This window comes from Phlebotomus argentipes, unplaced genomic scaffold, assembly GCF_947086385.1.
Source record: "Phlebotomus argentipes unplaced genomic scaffold, Phlebotomus argentipes genome assembly contig_15, whole genome shotgun sequence".
In the NCBI taxonomy this organism is placed as follows: Eukaryota; Metazoa; Arthropoda; class Insecta; order Diptera; family Psychodidae; genus Phlebotomus; species Phlebotomus argentipes.
Window position 1 is genome coordinate 11,812,032 of NW_026776181.1, and position 16,529 is coordinate 11,828,560.

Sequence of the window (16,529 nt, forward strand, 5' to 3'; positions counted from 1 at the left end):
GCACTGTTTCGCGTAACACCATTGTGGCGGCGCTGCTGCGCTTTTGTTTTGCTTTCCAGTCAGCTGATCACTGGAATATATTTACATTTGTTGTGCAATTGTACAAAAGGCGGATTTTGCCTTAATTTTCTTCTAATTATCAGTAATTAAAAGCCTTTTTGCCAAACATGAGTGGTGAGGAAAATTTATCCTGCATTTCAAGAAGCATCAAATTCTCCAGTGTAACAGAGTTGCTGGAGAAAATTAAAGAATCAAAAGGATTAAACAAGAAAGAAGAACTATTCCGAAAGTTTCTCAAAACTTTTCAAGATTTCCAAAAAGATTCTCAAATTACGAGTAAAAATCAGGTAATCACATTCAGTCAGAGGTAATTTGTCCAGAATCTCTATAAATTAGTCCTGATTCTCTTCAGAAAACGAGCTTTCATCCGATTCTTCGGCTTCTGCTTCCGGCTTGTGACATGGAGAGGAGTTCTTATGGCATCAAGGAAGTCACTTTGGGACGCTTATACATACGGATGCTGGGTATTGACGGAAAGAGTGCAGACGCAAAGACTCTCCTGGAAGGACGCGCCAGCTCTGCAGACTACGGAGAAATCGTTTACAGAGTGATGAAGACAAGATCAAAGCCTGTCTCTGAGATTACGGTCTTCGAAGTGAACCAGGGATTAGATTCAATCGTGGATCACTACCAAAATGGACGAATGAAGAGTGAGAAAAGGTTGTACATATAATTTAAAAAATGATTCTCACTTGTTTTTTTCAATTCTTACAGAAATTGACGATATCTTGATGAAATTGATCTCAAATATGACAGCAAGTGATCAGAAATGGCTCTCCAGAATCATTCTGAAGCACTTGCCACTGGGTTTGGGTAGGAAAAAAATCTTCAACGTCCTCCATCCTAAAGCTGAACAGCAATACAATATCAGCAGCAATTTATATGCCGTATGCGAACTTCTGGACAGAGCAGAGACATCGGAAAGTGGTGCAATTCCTCAACTTCCAGAGGTGGAATCTGTAAAGATATTCAATCCCGTGAAACCAATGCTGCTCGCAAGAATAGAGATGCATAAGTTGGAAGAAGCAGTAAATCGTGGTGAATATTTCATTGAGACAAAAATGGATGGAGAGCGATTTCACGTACATCGTTCAGGCAACGAGTACAGATTTTTCTCGCGCAACGGTCACAACTACAGTGAAAAATTCGGGAAGGACTTCACCTCAGGAAGTCTCACGCCTTTCATTCACAATCTCTTCGCTAAGCATGTCGTGAGCATTATTCTTGATGGAGAAATGATGGTGTGGAATCGAGAAGACAATCTTTTCTACGTCAAAGGAGACAATTACGATGTAAAAAACATCCTTCGAGATGATTCGAAACTCAAGCCCGTCTTGTGCGTCTACGATGTGCTTTTCCTAAATGGAGAGAGTCTCACTGAGAAGCCTTATGCGGAGAGAAGACGATTGCTGGCCACACTTTTGAAGGAGAAAACAGGAGCTCTTATTCTTGGGGAGTATAAGAAAGTTAGGGACTTTGACCACGTTTTGGAGTGCTTCAATGAATCTATCGATAGATGCGAAGAAGGAATTGTTATCAAAGCAATGGGATCACATTATCGGCCTGGCGTGAGATCTATTGAAGCGGGATGGTTTAAATGCAAACCAGACGTAAGTATTTCTTGCTTCACACATATTTAATAGCTGAATTTCTGATAATTTTTAATCTTGCCTTTTCAGTACATCAATGGAGTTGTGTCCGATTTGGATTTGCTAATAATTGGTGGATATTATGAGCCTCAGAAGCGATACATGGAATCGTACCTCTTGGGAATTTATGCAAATGGGCCCGGCGAGAGAAATGACCCAGTGTTTTATTCAGTGGCAAAGGTCAGTGCCCAAGGGCTCAAATTTGCTGACAGGCGCAAATTAAGTGAGGACTTGAGGGCGCGCTGGCGACCAGTGGAGCAGGAGAAGGTGGGCAGAAAGAGCACATTTGTGGTGCCGCAGTGTCTTGAGTGGCAAAATGCCGTGCCTGATGCGTGGATCGAGCCGAATAATTCGATTGTGTTGGAAATCAAAGCGACAGAGTTGACGAAAACCACCACTTTTCGCACCACTCACGCCCTCAAGTTTCCACGTATTGTCGCTGTTCGTGAGGATAAGCATTGGTATGACGCTTGTGCGCTGGAAGAATTTCAGCAATTGTGTGGAAGGAGTGAAACAGGTGTGAAGAAGTTGGCAAAGCGACACATAACGCGCGATGATGCGAAAAGAGGAACAGCAAAGCGCAGAATTGTCGCAGAGAACAGGAATTTGAAACACTATCGAGATCACGTATTGACAGTATCGTCAATTTGTGAAAACTTGAAGTTCTGTATTCTCAGCACTTCGCGCAATATGCCAAATGTTCATGAGCTCCGACAGATGATTTGGCAGCATAGTGGCGAGATTGTGGAGAATCCTGGAGCATCAACATTCGCCATAATCGCCGGTGATATGACACTGAATGTACGCAAGTACGCCGAGAAGAAGCTGTACAATATTGCCAAAGTTGAGTGGCTGATGAAGACGTTGGGAAGTGGAACTATTCCAAAGAAGCTACCCAGATTCCACCCTAAAGATATGATTTCGTGCACAGAAGAACTTGAGGACTACTTCACGAAGTCCTTTGATGACTATGGAGACTCTTTAACAATTCCTGTTGATTGTGCATCGCTGAAAACACTCTTGGGCCACATTGAGATTGACAGGAGTGAGAGATTGCTGCGAAGGGAGCTGATTAGCATTGAAGAGGAGATTTATGCAAATAGCCACGAAGGGCGGAACATTTTCCGCCCCTTCTCTGCCCACTTCTTTGCCGCTAATCAGTGCGACGAGACGAAATTGGCTGAAATAATCTTCAAGTCACGCCACGGAAATGTGATTGATGAATTCATTTCCTCAGACTGTACGCTCATAGCCATAAATCCCCTCAAAGATTTATTGGATCAATTCAAACGGCAATTCTCGAGTCAAGGAAACATTCAACTCGTCTCCATCGCATGGATAGCAGCGAGTCACTCTGGGGGAAAAATTGCCAATATGTCTGACTATCTTATTCCGCTGCTCCAATAACTGTGTTGTGGACCATTGTAAATTGGTAAACAAGTGTGAAATTGCAGTGGATGATGCTCTGTGAAACTGCCGACACTCTGTTACACATTTAATTGGCACTAAACAGTCCTTCCACTGTTTTTCGCCTCTCTTCTTTGAGGAGTCGAAGGCACAATTCGTTTCTGTATCGTATTTCATGTTAAAATTTTCTCCCTGTTACAAGATAATGAACTGTGAAACTTACTAAACGCACCCGATGGTTTTCGTCCCGAATCATCTGATGAGAAAATAGGAGAAAATGTGTAATTTTAAATTTATTTTAAACGTATTTGTATAAGACATTTTTCAGAATAAATTATTTTTATAGATTTTCACATAATCTGATTTGTTCTCTAATTAATCAACTTGGCATGTTTGTATCGCGCAGTCTATAATAAGATATATAATTGTAATATATATTGTACATTAATTAGGTAATTAGTAACCATTTTCATTGGCCACTGACGCAATTTGTACCTCGTGTAACGCAATATTATAATCACGTTACGCGCTAATAGAAATAAAATCAACTGGTGGCACAGTAACACTTTGTTTTTCATGCTTATTAAGAGATCATAAGTGATAATAATAAAGAAATAGTCGAAATAATAAATATTATAAAAAGTGTTAATTTATTACAAAACATTGGAACTAAATAAAACGGTGTAATTTGAATTCTTGTCTTATTTCGAAAAATATGGTTCCCTATTTTTTCATTACAAGAAACTCGATTTTTCCCAAATCAGGAGAGATTCCAATTAATGTAAATGAAGCAGCAATTAGTTTCACATCTCAATATCACCCCGAGGAACATTAGCAACAGTTGAGAGTGTGATTTTCCCTTCAGCCTCGTAAGAAAACTGTAAAGAAGGTGAGAACATGTGCGTTGTGTCCATTGCTCACTGATTTGTTTTATATTTCTCTTGAAAAGCCGACAGCTCTTAAGGTGACTCGGTAAATATTTTCATAGTTAAAAACTCCATCGCGACGTGGAAATCTTCATCATCTTTCACATTCACTTCGGGCTCAATGGTTGCTCTCGTCGTGGTAAAAGTCTTGTCTAGTTGCACAGCATGTGGCAGTTCCAAGTGAGGATGTTTGTAAAGTTGAATGTGACGAAAATTCTATAGTATGAAACGAGTTAAATTAGAGGCGCTAATATAGTTCTCGTTTCAAAGATTGGTGGTGACCACAGAAACCAACCTTTGACCACCACCAACCAAACCATAGTTCAGAGTTTTCTTCTCTTCACACAAATATGACAGAACGCCGTTCTCCGCTGCAAGATATCTCTTAGTAAAGATCTTAGTAGCATAGGCGGGCTCAAATTGACAAGAGACACGTGAAAAAAAACAAGTTCAAGTGACAAAGCGATGGAAGAACGTCTGTACACGCAAATATTGAGAGAAGAGTGGTTTCGGGAACCTTGCTATTATTATTATTATTATTATTAAGTTTTGTTTTACGGCGGGCAAATTGTAAGTTTGCCGGACCAACCCATACATAAGTGGTTCTAAAGTACACTGATATACAACAAAGACAGAGTTCATGACAATTCCAGCGAAGCGTATGTTTTCAGCTGAAACATTACCACTCTGCTGTGTTCGAACCTTTGCAAGCGGTGGGATTCGAACACACGGACTGTAGCGTCGAGAGTCAGACGCGTTGACCACTGAGCCATAGCCGCTCTACAAATTTGTAATTGAATTTAGCCCTTGTATTTCTATAAACAACAACAAATCTCGAATTGAGGCCCTTGAGTTATCAGTGACAAGACTTTTATTTTTAGGCGGGATTAAGAATGCGGCTACATTAACTTATTTATCTATTACCTCATGTGATTGGTATCTATTCGGCGGGAGAGTGGAAACTACAGTAAGGATCGTGTTGAATTGTATTTTTGCTGCTGTCACTCACGCTCTAGATGACTTGTGAACTCCTCGCAACAGAATATTACTAATTTTATATACTTATTCATATTCTTTTGCCTCAACACTTTTCAGTCTCTGCCTTTGCTGTACTCATCGCCAGTTTTCCATCGGCAACACTCCTCCCATTTTTTCGGCTCAGCCAGAAATGAACCAATCCGCTTTACATAATCTCGGCAAGATTTGTTATTTTACGAGAGACGGAAAACCGCCTTTTCAGCATACATACATACCATCGCATTCAGTGCATGAGGCAGACATCGCAGATGAGCTCGAGAGCTCCTGGAAAGTCTTCAGATCCGGACAGATGGTGGTGACGAGTGGAGACGCAGTGACTCGAGTGATAATCGCAAGTGTCGCAAGGATGTCCGCGAATGGGGAGAAAGTGGATGATGGACAGAAGACGAGGCGGCTCCTGAGGACACCAAAGTGTGCTCGGTGTCGCAACCACGGTGTAATTTCCTGCCTCAAAGGCCACAAAAAGCTGTGTCGCTGGCGAGAATGCTGCTGCCCCAACTGTCAACTTGTGGTGGAGCGACAGAGAGTGATGGCAGCTCAGGTGAGTTTATCGTCAGTCTCGCGAGTTGCCTCGCGACTTATCTCATTAGCTATTAAAGGGATAATATCTCGCGGCAGTGGGAACCTGTTGATGGATGTAATCCCTCGAGCCTCCGCTTTTTAATTTCGCTCACATTATTTTATGTAAAATTTCACGAGAATTCTTGTCATTTCATTTGCTTTTAGAGCTTTATTTAATGATTGTCATTGCATTTTTTTTTTTATTTTACAATAACGTGAGCATAATTCTGTTAGATCACTTTTTTGAGTATGTCATTTTGTCAGAACATATACACTCTTGTTTACGTTAAAATCCAAATAAATTAGACCTAAAAGATTCCCATTCGTTACCAAAAATTCGATGCCATCAAGAATGTTTTTATTTCAACGCAATGTTTGAATTTTCCATTTTCACAATTATTAACATACGCTTTGCCTATAATTGCTTTCATCCAAATGCATTCATTCCTATAACTCTCTAGCATTTCGGTTTCTTACTAAACTTTGACTTCTTTGTTTAATTTCAAGCATGTCGGATTAATACAGGGAAAGGTATGAGTAAAATGAATATCACTGTATGCAAAAGTGAGGCTTCGTTATAAAGCGTTTCATCCCCGGAACAAGTTGTGCAGTGCTCAACAAGTGCTCTACTTCAGAGCAATTGAAATCGCAATTATAGTCTATCTAAATATTTGCGCAATATGGCACTTAAAGAGCTTAAAGCGAGCATTTTCATGGAGTGGAACATGCTCTATGTACATAAATTTGCAGAGGACATACATATTTTCGAATGCATCCCATGCATATATACATAATGTACATTTGTGAGTTCACTTATGCATTATGTATGGAATTATGTATAAGGGAAAAAGGGCTAAAATTCAATTATTTCCTCTATACATTCGCATGCATCTTTGATAAGGAGAAGAGTTTCGGAAAAATATGTAGCAATTTTGTCAGGCCATATTGATTTTCGTGGATCCTTCTTGAAGGTGGCACTTCGACGGCAACAAAACTCCGAGGAGGAGGGCAGTCAAGGCGGTCTCGTGAATCGAATGCAGTCGATGGAAGCTTTGCTGAACCAAAAACGGAACTATTTGAAACATCTTCGCAATCTGCAGCAATCAACAATTTCGCGTGATATTCTCCAAGGTGAGCGCCTCTTGCTTTTCCCCTTTTCTGCGTTTTCTTTCTTGAGAGAACAAATCCGTGGGCGTTGCGAGTGTATATTTTGACTAAAGACGAGTTGTGGCAACAACAAATGGAACCAGCTGGACATCATCACTCACATTTTCCTCCGCATCTCAATGTTGACGTTGGGCAAAAATTCAGTTTGTCTATTTTTCACTCTTTCCCCGATTTTTCCCCATTTAATTTATTGTTGCAAGATTTCATTTGCTGATGGACATCTTAATGGGTTGAATACGCTATTTGACGATTTATTGCTGTTGGTAATTATATACGATTTTCGTTATTTAGAAGAAAAACTCTTTAAAACTAAACAATTACAATCATCTCAGTTTACGAGGGGTCGATGTATCAAATTTTAATTACAGCTCTTGCATTGGCTTCCTGAATTTTTGTCTGTTTACAACGAGTTTCATAATTCCACGGATTTCTGGCCAAATCTGATCCTTTTCAAAAAAAAAACCATAATGTCATTACATCTCAATTTTCTCAGACGTTTTTTTGGGCAAGGAGAATGAGAATATTGAAAAATAAATAAATAAATATTATGGACTTTTAAGTAGAATATTCCATCTCTAAGTTATTTCACACACAGATGTGAGAAAATAAGGATGATAATTGTTATTTTTTCGACTCATGTTTCTCTCCTTCTCAACCCCAAGAGGCCATTAATAGAAATGAGTGGAAAAATGGAAGTTTTACAACTGTTTCAATTTATCCTTGTAGAGTTTCTCTTCCTTTTGACATACTATTCATTCGCAGCAGACCAAGAGAGCATAAAGGGGTTTGTCATTGAGGAATTTTGGGCTTCTACGCGAAGGAAATTTGTGAGCCTCTTCTGAAACTAATGCATATAGTACTGTGAAGTGAGAAACCCCCAAGTCAAGTTAGATTAGACGCTGTGGCACCAAATATGACTGAAAATTGAGAAATGGACTGGAAGAAACACCAATTTGTACGACAATTTCACTCTTGTAACTCCGACGGAGGCCCTTCTAAACACATGTTCGGCGTCATGTTACCGAAATTCTCGGCGAGAGACTGCTCGAGAAGTGTCCTGCAGTTGAAAAGTCAAAATGATAATCACAGAGAGGACACACAAAAGAGTCAAATTACAATATCCTGCTCATTGTGCTAGACACTCTGGCTCGTTTTCACACTCATCTTTCATTCGCAGGCATCAGGAGATATCCGCCATTCAGCACACCATTGGCCGATCGGATCCGGAAGCGACGGGCGTTTGCTGACCGGGAACTGGACTTGCAATCCATCAGTGCGGGCTCATCGCTGATAACTCAAGTGCCTCCCTTTCCTGCTTTCCCCTATCAGAGCCCTTGCGATCTGCCGCAGCGCCTCTTCAGCCCCCACTTCAGCCTCCACTCAATACCCCCGTCGCAATTTCCACCTCAGATCACCGACCAGTGCTTCCAAACGTCCCCCGCCTCACTTCCCGTGGAGCCAACGAAACTGCGTGTACTCCATCAGAGCGAATTAAATTCTATTGTGGAGCCACAATCGAGTACAAAAGCCACCAAATTATCCTTCTCAATTGAAGCTATTATGGCCATCAACTGAGCACGATGGTTGCTATCGATATTCATTATGATGCAATTTATAAGAGGAAATTAATACAAGAATAAAAGTTTTTGAGAATGAAAACGGTGTTCTCCATATTAATTTCCTATTCTGGGAAGGATTATTCATAAGTTGCCATAGAGACATTCCATCTAATTTCCGGGTAAAGTAATAATAAATTCTTATTGATTTTAGCTCATTTATGTGGAAAATTAGAGCGGAATTACATAGAAAATGGCACAATTATGCAACTTGACATTCATTTCGGTGACGACAAATTTGAAAGGATCCGTGATTAATGAGTTGTTATGTTGGAAATCACTCATAAAACAATATCCGCCACTCTACGCCATAAGTCGATGAGTAAATCATTGATTGCAACGTTGATAATGATTCGAAAATAAACTCCACAACTATTTCTGAACATTTAATATATTCTTCAACAACTCCCCTCGCATTGACAGGAAGGATTACATGAGATGGCTATAATACTTTTTATGCAGTAAACTTCTTCAACAATTACATTAAATTTACGCAATACTTCTTACAATGGAGTAAATGGCTCCTCTTTAGAGCGCCTCAGAGATATTTTGTTTGTCAGAATTTGATAATGATCATTTTTAGATAAAATATACTTGCTTGATATCATATCAATGTGGATTATTGTCAAATGTGATGTAATGTCTAAGAAATCTTTTGATGACACTCATAAAAATGTACCTCGGAAGCATTTATCACAAAGTCTTCACTTTATCTCACACTTTTGTCTCAGTATTTTAACATGGAAGCAATTTTCATTTTCTAAATATTACATCCTTTCATTTACAATATTACAATAGTTTCAGTATTAAAGTATTCAAATAAATGTTACAAAAATTTTCAGATTTCTCCTCTTTTGGTTTCAAATTTTCCTAGAAAGTCATCTTTGGTCCGTAGAAACCATAAAATTTATGAACTTATTACAATCGTGATTGTGTTTGGTTTGATATATAACAACTTATTTGTAAAATCGATATCATATGGGTATATGCTTGATACATACCTCAGAGAGTCTCTTGTGTAGCACATTATTGATAATGAGAGTGTGTGGAGCCAGGAGAGAATGGGTGATTAATGAGCCGTGCAGAAGTTTAGTCGTGGGATTTTGTGGGCTGGAGTTGCTGGCGCGGAAGTGCCGGACGTCTCAGAGGGTGCCACATGGCCACGGGCTTCCGCACTGAGGAAATCATTTGATTCCAGTGCCGGAGGCCTTTTCCCGAGGCCGCGCTGCCCAGAATTACGTGACCCAAGGACACCACGCAAGTCGCGTCGCTCTCCAGCTGGTGAGCTACGGTGAGGCGCACTTGGATGGACGAGAGCATATAGGGAGGCACGCTGAAGATCATGGACTCATTGTAGATGGGACTCTTCTCCTTTCGCTTCGTCGACGTCTTCTTCTTCGACACCTTCTTATCGTCCTTCAACAAGTACACCTTCACAAAGACATTCTCCATCTCTTGCAACTTCTCGTCTATCCGGAGGTTCCTGGCCTGAAAGGGGTTTCAGAGGGATTTATTTTTGTAAGAATTTAATTATTAGATGAATCTTTCAAAGTCCATTTCGCCAAGTGTTGTCTTTTGAAAATTTACTGGCCAATGACGACCAAAATCAGTCAATTTTAAACTCAACTTCTTCGCATAATATGCTAGAAACTTCAAGTACCTTATTTTCCCATTATCTTATCACTTGCTGAAATAAATTTTAATTAATTTTTCTCTCAGTGTAAATATGAAATTTTAATGAGCCTTATAAATGGTGTCTAGCTTTAAATTATCTCATTCTTCTTATACCAAAATGCACAAGACCTTGCTTGTAGTAGGAGCAAAATTTGTCTGGGATAATTTGCATTTAAGATAATCTTGACACAGAATTAATGCATTATATAGATGAAACTATGTAGACACTCGGTGAGAGACTGGTAATGAAAGACTTTCTTCAGCTCATGACTCAACAGTGGAGTAAATGCGAGGAGATTAATTTACTCGGGGCAGGGGAAACTGTCGAGAACTAAATCTTGTGATAATTGAATAGGTGTGGATGTGTTTGGCGAAAGCACTTCACTATATCTTCTAAAGTTACACACTCGAGCGTGGCTTACCTTCACCACCACCACGGTGAGGCGTTCCGCCGTGGGCAGATAGCTGAGGCAAATCATGAGTTCGCCCCAGTTGCAGTTCTTGCTGTGGCGCGAGTCCGAGAGGGCCAGCCAAGTGGTGATGGGACGGGCGCTCAGATCGGATAATTGCATCTCCGCCTCGCCGATTAGGGTGTGCGCCAGGCCACTGTGGTACAGGTGGAACCAGAGAGAGCGCCTGGTACGCTTCTTGCTCATGAAGAAGCTGAACGTCTCATTGTAACTGGGACAGGCGGAGTCCTTGAAGAGCTGTGGACGAAAAGAAAGGTGGTTCGAGATGTTTCCACATGAGAAGACTTCAGCCCCCTTCAAATTTCACCTTCGTTTGAGAGGCTCCAGTCTCGTCAGGTACTAAATAAATTCGAACGAAGGTATCCATATATTTGGCGTCCGGTGGACCGACCAATTCCTTGGCCTCCAACACAGTAACAATCAGCTCGACTCCCTCATCGGAAACGGTGTTTCTGCGACAGCATGCGGAAAAAGTATGCAAATGAATCCCTCTCAATAGGAAATCATGTAAATTTTCATCCATCAATGGCACACATAATTCCCAACACTGTTAATTGATTTGTCGGGCCAGTGGAAAAAAATATCTCATTATTCCGATTCAATGCTGTTTCTCTCTCTCACGCAATTATTTATACATAAATTAATCCTTTGTTCTGAATTTAATTTTCCTGAATAATATTTGTTACTGATGGGAGTATAGTTGAATAATAATAATATACAATTATAATTGCACAATTTTAATTGGATTTCGGGAAAAGCAATTGATATGTATCTTGAACTGTTCATTAAGGTCCCTATTTTGACGTGAAATGCTTTTAAATAAATCTGAGAATTTGTGAAGATATTCAGACGGCGCAATTTCTCAGTTACGCTGCTCTCCGAAACGTGACACCATTGTAAATACGACTTTCTCAAATAAATTTCCTTTAGAACTCTAAGCTGAGAATGAAAGACAACATACATTATATATGTACGTTCATAATTCAATAGGATCACTTGTTGATTCGTATTCTTTTATAATTGAAATACCCTCTACTATGAGCAGTAGCATTCACAGCCATTTATCTACAATCAAATGAGTATTCAAATCGAAAGATCCCAAATATTTACATTCGTCTCTAGGGAATTGCTTTCGTTCTCGCACAGAAAAAGGTGAAATTATAAATCGAGAGCTTTCGATGTCATCGAATGTATGAAGACCATGACACGAAAAGTTCTCCTCGAACTTTTATTTATGGCTTTTTTCATTATGTTAAGTACATAGAATGATAATAATGGGCTGTATATGTCATGTTTACGATATTATGGCATTATTGATTTATTTTTTGCACACCAGCGAGTCCCCTCGTGTATCTGAGAGACGGATGAGGTGAGAAGGGTTCATCGAATGAACGACAGTGCCGTCAAAGTGACTGAGAGGCTCTGGCGAGTGGGTGGGTGATAATGAAAGGTGGGAATGTGGTAGCCAGGATTTCAATGAGGCGTAATTGATTTTACTTTTGGTTCGAAGTTGTGCTCATGGCAGTGCCACGTTCTCCGTGCACTTGCCAATCCGCCCAGACATTGTAACATGGAGAAAAAAGCAACTAAAGCGAAAACAAAGAATAACCATGAGCCAAAGAAATTCAATTTATTCGCATCTCCCATTCCGCATTTCAGACTGATCTACACACTCTTGTTTTCAGAAGGAAAGAGATTGTGACAGAGAGAAACACAATTTGTTCATTTGATTTGCATTGACTCGAGAATATACGCAATAGGATATAAACTTTGGTATTTTGTTGAAATATAACATACACATAACACCAACAAGCGTTATGTAAAAATTATATGTAAATTAGGACTTTACTCACTTGTCATAGTGAAGTCCAATGCAGAGATATCCTGTAACAGGTGGCACCGTAGGTTCCTCCAAGTCGGCCAGCACCACAGAAGACTGCGACGAAACGGACTCACAAGAAACAGCACGGTATAGATTATCAGTGGACACTATAGTGCTCACTTCACTCTCTGCAATGGAGCTTTGGGAGCCGGATAAACTCCTCTTAGTCTTGTCAACTTTTGTGAGACCCCAAGCATTCTGCATGGCTCTAGCGGGGCGCATTCCAATAACCTGACCGGAATACTGCTGCAAGTAGTTCTCAGAAGCAGTCTTGTGTAGAACTGTCGAAGAGTCTGTGATGAAGGGATTGGTCGATTGGAGCTTCAAGTCCCCGTCAGAGTCGTGCTTCTTTCCAGAAGCTTCCGTTTCGGACAGAGATCGATTCCGCATTGTCGGATTCTTTTTCTTCGATGATTCTCTCACTTTATTCCAGTTCAATTCATTCTGTCGCCGAAGGAATTCCTCGTAATCCTGACGATGTTTCCTGTCGTCTAGCGTGACAGACTCCAATTTCTTGATGCTGCCCTCAGCCTCCAGGAGAGCATTTTTCACCGTCGTATTCTCCTCCTCCATCAGCAACAGCTCATTGATTTTCGTGGTGTCAAATGTAAAGATCTCAGATAAATGCGTCTCCTTTCCAGATATCTCCGTCTCTGGGTTTTTCCTCTCCTCAAATGGATTGATTGGTTCCAGCTCCTCCTTCACCGTCTGATTGTCTGCTGTATCATCCAGAGTACCATTTAAAAATGGATTGGTGCTCATGGACCTCTTCGCGCACCCTGTCTTGTGCATACTGCCAGGTACATTGAGGACTGGTGAGAATTGCGAGCCAGAAACTGGAGTGGACAATTGGCGTCGTGTCACTGGCCGAGGAATGGCCATTGCAGGAGACACCGTCTTTGGCTCCAAGCTATAATACACAATCCGAAATAAACACATTGGGATCTATTAGTCTGCTCTAATGAAATTAACCCTTTCAGGGCTACTGTTCTCTGCGAAAGTTTTAGGCATACACTGACCTTTTTTGCTTCACCGGTCGCGAATCGTTTTTGGGAGGTCGCTGATGGTGTGTGGTCTGAATTTTGGGAGAGATGATGGCTGATGGTGAGGTCGGTGCTGGCCTCAAAGGCTGCGGTGGAATATCATTAATAGGTATATTCCACAGTGGCACAGTATGTTGACCCTGTATCTCCTTACAATCCCGATCGACAGAATCGAATCGCTTAAAGCTCCCGGTCGACCCCACGAGAAATTCCGTGCTTGATTGTATCTGCGGAGAATTATGAGGCGCTGAGTGTTGCGCAAATTGTCATAAAGTAATGATGTGGCTCTCACCAAATATCCATTGGCGTTGTACAGTCGGTTTTTGGACAGACCAATTTTCTCCTCGCGATTGGAACGGATCCAAGCGGTGGCTCGTGGGCCAAAATAGTGGCACACGAACAGTGCCATTAAGAGGACAATGACCATTACAGCCAAACTGGTGACAATAGCCTGCAGAACATCCATATTGTGACCTCTTCTCGGACGTGATGTCTGTTCGCTTTCTCCCCTTCAATGTTCTTAGAAAAATTCCTACATGCGAAGATATATTGAATTTATTAGGGCAAAAAGTGAATTAATTTAATTCCAGATTGCATTCTAGGCACACACACACTCATAATTCAATAACGGCCTGCCGGCATGAGAGCACGCCTCAAGTGGCGTCGCGAGGGTGGGCACTTTCTTGGCGACAACGTGGTGAGAAATTAGGACAGTTTATTATGTGATTACGAGACATGTCGACGACTCTGAGATTCTCCCATTTGCACTATATGTATTTCCTCAATATACTACTCAGACTAGAGTACATCGAAAACGAAATTCCCAACCTATCAGACAGAGTCAATTAAATTATTTCTCAGTATTTTCACATAAAATCCTGACAGAGGAATAGTGATTTAAAGAGGAAAGAGATGTTAGTTTGAGATACATGCAATAAATCTAATAATTGCTCTCTGTTGCTTGCAATATGAAGGCTAACAGGGTGACTTTCCGCTGACAAAGCATTAATTGATTGAAAATAGCACGGATGAATTCACTCCTCCCTAACGCACAGCAGAATTGTTGGGAGAAAAGGGACATTCAGTGTGTGAAATTTAGATGATATCACAGAAATGAGAGGCTGTAATGAAAAAAGCCTCAGGGTCTTTTCTGTGGATCGTGCAGCATTAAAATGGAAAGCTTACTGCGAAGCTCTCCTTTGCCCTGTGTAGCTGTGTTGTGATGGAAAGTATCTCGAAACATGTCATGTATTAAAATACTCTTTTTCCACAGCATTTTTTCCGGAATGTGTAGGCGAACGAGGCGCCTTTTAGCATGCCAATCAAACATTGAATTCAGTGTTGCATTTATATTATAATGCTAAAAGCTTTCCCAGCACACATATCTTATTTACTACGAGACGTTGTGCGAATCTCGACTCATGTTTACTCGGCTTGACGGGTATGTTTAGAAAATTTTATGATACGAAAATGACTTTCATCTCTTTTATAATCATAAGTTGCATTATTTGCCTGTGGAATACGTGTTCAAGGAAATTTAATATGTTTAACAAAGCTTTTTTTCTTTAATACAATTACATTCTTTATTTCTGAAAAGCTCTTAAAAATTATCTATCATGCCATTTAATTTAAAGCTTACTTATGTAGTTTAAAAAAAGTGGGGTAAATTTTGAAAGTTGCTCTTTCACATAGGAAAGCTGTGGTGCATGCGGAATTTTGGCTACATCCATTACACTGCAGAATAATTTTCCAGATTTAATTAATATCAAATGCGGATTTTTCCCTCGTAGGATTATTATTTTAAACTGCATTTCGCGCAATTTGTTCAGATTTCACGAAATATCTCATACACTAAATACTTAAAAGTAAATAGAATTTGGAAGCAGTAAAAACCACAAATCTGTATTGCAAATTAAAGTTAATGTATGGATTGTGTCTATCAATAATTTTAATAAATTAAAATAAAAAATTTTGCTTGCTAACAAACTTTTCAAAACTATAAACAAACAGCAATATTAATTTTTTGTAGTAAAAAATTTCCTATTCACTCTCTATTTTCCAAGTGAAGTCCTGCAAAACTTGTGGTCATCATTAATTCATGGACAGTGGAAAGTCTTCAGAGGAAGTAAAGAAAATAACAAATGGATATGTTTGTAAAGACGTCGTAGGCAGAGATATTTTCAGACTGAAATCTACTTGACTATCTACCTATTCACATATGTTGATATATACACAAGAAAGCACAGTATAAAGTTATCATTATTGATTCAGATCCCGTCTGGAAAAATGCTCTGACATCCCATCGTCTCTCTCAATTTTCCATCTATCTTGGCACTATATGCTCTCACATTACATTATGTACAAAGGACTACGATTGAACCGTGAAAATAAAAGTGCGTAAAAAGTCGTAACAGTATATTGAACCCAAAATGGTCAATGCTGTTGTAGAAGATGTTAAGCATATGTAAATTTGTCTATAAGTGTTATTTTATGTCTGCTTTTCTTGTAATTTTCTATTTCACTCCCTCTCCTACCTTAATCAGTGCTGAAAGCTCCCATGGGGAAAGCTGGAACTGTGCACAACTTCCACTCAATGTCATTTCCTGTTGAACGTGTTTGTGTTAGTTTTCCCAGTAACAAATCACCTAAAATCAGGGTCATTCACTCGGTGAATATTAATCCAATAGTTGGAAGTCGGTTGATATGTTGATTTTACAAGAACAACCGAAGGAAAATCAAAGAGAACAACACAATAGATGTTGAAAGAAAATCTAATTCAATATTCACACGTGTTTCATTCACGCCCTCTCAAGTGAAACTACCAGCAATGAAAGATTATCACGACCGAACGAAGCTTTTCCCTTGGCTCTACTGGGAAAGAATTCCTCCAATACAAACAACATTTGCAGTCACGGGATATGTATGTTGTGACCACGCATGCGATTCTCCTACCTGAGCCTCAGAGCTTCTGCTGGATAAAGTTTCACCCTCGACACGCGTCCTTTCCGCTGAAAACAATCCAAGAGATGGAAATAC

At 40.0% G+C, this 16,529-nt stretch overlaps 3 protein-coding genes across 4 annotated transcripts; 2 read left to right on the top strand and 1 right to left on the bottom strand.

Annotated features, from left to right (window-relative positions):
* The first annotated feature begins 6 nt into the window (after positions 1-6).
* Positions 7-3,809, top strand: LOC132262011 (DNA ligase 4). Its single transcript, XM_059761117.1, has 4 exons — positions 7-347; positions 413-710; positions 775-1,670; positions 1,740-3,809. The coding sequence occupies exons 1-4, from the start codon at positions 168-170 to the stop codon at positions 3,114-3,116; spliced, it is 2,751 nt and encodes a 916-aa protein (XP_059617100.1). The 5' UTR covers positions 7-167; the 3' UTR covers positions 3,117-3,809.
* A 1,560-nt stretch (positions 3,810-5,369) lies between these two features.
* Positions 5,370-8,383, top strand: LOC132262450 (doublesex- and mab-3-related transcription factor 2). The gene is made up of 3 exons (XM_059761722.1): positions 5,370-5,621; positions 6,613-6,772; positions 7,986-8,383. The coding sequence occupies exons 1-3, from the start codon at positions 5,370-5,372 to the stop codon at positions 8,381-8,383; spliced, it is 810 nt and encodes a 269-aa protein (XP_059617705.1).
* Positions 8,384-8,810: 427 nt separating this feature from the next.
* LOC132261909 (synaptotagmin-like protein 1) lies at positions 8,811-16,253 on the bottom strand. 2 transcript variants are annotated; one of them, XR_009468440.1, is made up of 8 exons: positions 16,028-16,253; positions 13,786-14,025; positions 13,470-13,720; positions 12,422-13,360; positions 10,876-11,020; positions 10,521-10,805; positions 9,426-9,912; positions 8,811-9,306 (listed from the first exon to the last, which is right to left on the bottom strand). XR_009468440.1 is itself a non-coding variant. In XM_059760940.1 (7 exons), exons 2-7 carry the CDS (start codon positions 13,957-13,959, stop codon positions 9,514-9,516), a joined length of 2,193 nt encoding a protein of 730 aa, XP_059616923.1. In that variant the 5' UTR covers positions 13,960-14,025; positions 16,028-16,253; the 3' UTR covers positions 8,811-9,513. The 2 variants fall into 2 exon arrangements, 1 of the variants encoding a protein (XP_059616923.1); XM_059760940.1 differs by having other exon boundaries at positions 8,811-9,912.
* Positions 16,254-16,529: the final 276 nt, after the last annotated feature.

What these genes read in the sequence shown, in the direction of transcription:
- LOC132262011 (XM_059761117.1), top strand. Translation starts at nt 168, where the DNA reads ATGAGTGGTGAGGAAAATTTATCCTGCATTTCAAGAAGCATCAAATTC. An exon ending in AAATTACGAGTAAAAATCAG is followed by an intron (nt 348 to 412) that starts GTAATCACATTC and finishes GATTCTCTTCAG; the next exon opens with AAAACGAGCTTTCATCCGAT. An exon ending in GGTTTAAATGCAAACCAGAC is followed by an intron (nt 1,671 to 1,739) that starts GTAAGTATTTCT and finishes TTGCCTTTTCAG; the next exon opens with TACATCAATGGAGTTGTGTC.
- LOC132262450 (XM_059761722.1), top strand. Translation starts at nt 5,370, where the DNA reads ATGGTGGTGACGAGTGGAGACGCAGTGACTCGAGTGATAATCGCAAGT. An exon ending in AGAGAGTGATGGCAGCTCAG is followed by an intron (nt 5,622 to 6,612) that starts GTGAGTTTATCG and finishes TCCTTCTTGAAG; the next exon opens with GTGGCACTTCGACGGCAACA. An exon ending in TTCGCGTGATATTCTCCAAG is followed by an intron (nt 6,773 to 7,985) that starts GTGAGCGCCTCT and finishes TTTCATTCGCAG; the next exon opens with GCATCAGGAGATATCCGCCA.
- LOC132261909 (XM_059760940.1), bottom strand. Translation starts at nt 13,959, where the DNA reads ATGGATGTTCTGCAGGCTATTGTCACCAGTTTGGCTGTAATGGTCATT. An exon ending in ATTGGACTTCACTATGACAA is followed by an intron (nt 11,021 to 12,421) that starts GTGAGTAAAGTC and finishes ATGCTGTCGCAG; the next exon opens with AAACACCGTTTCCGATGAGG. An exon ending in TCACCGTGGTGGTGGTGAAG is followed by an intron (nt 9,913 to 10,520) that starts GTAAGCCACGCT and finishes AACCCCTTTCAG; the next exon opens with GCCAGGAACCTCCGGATAGA.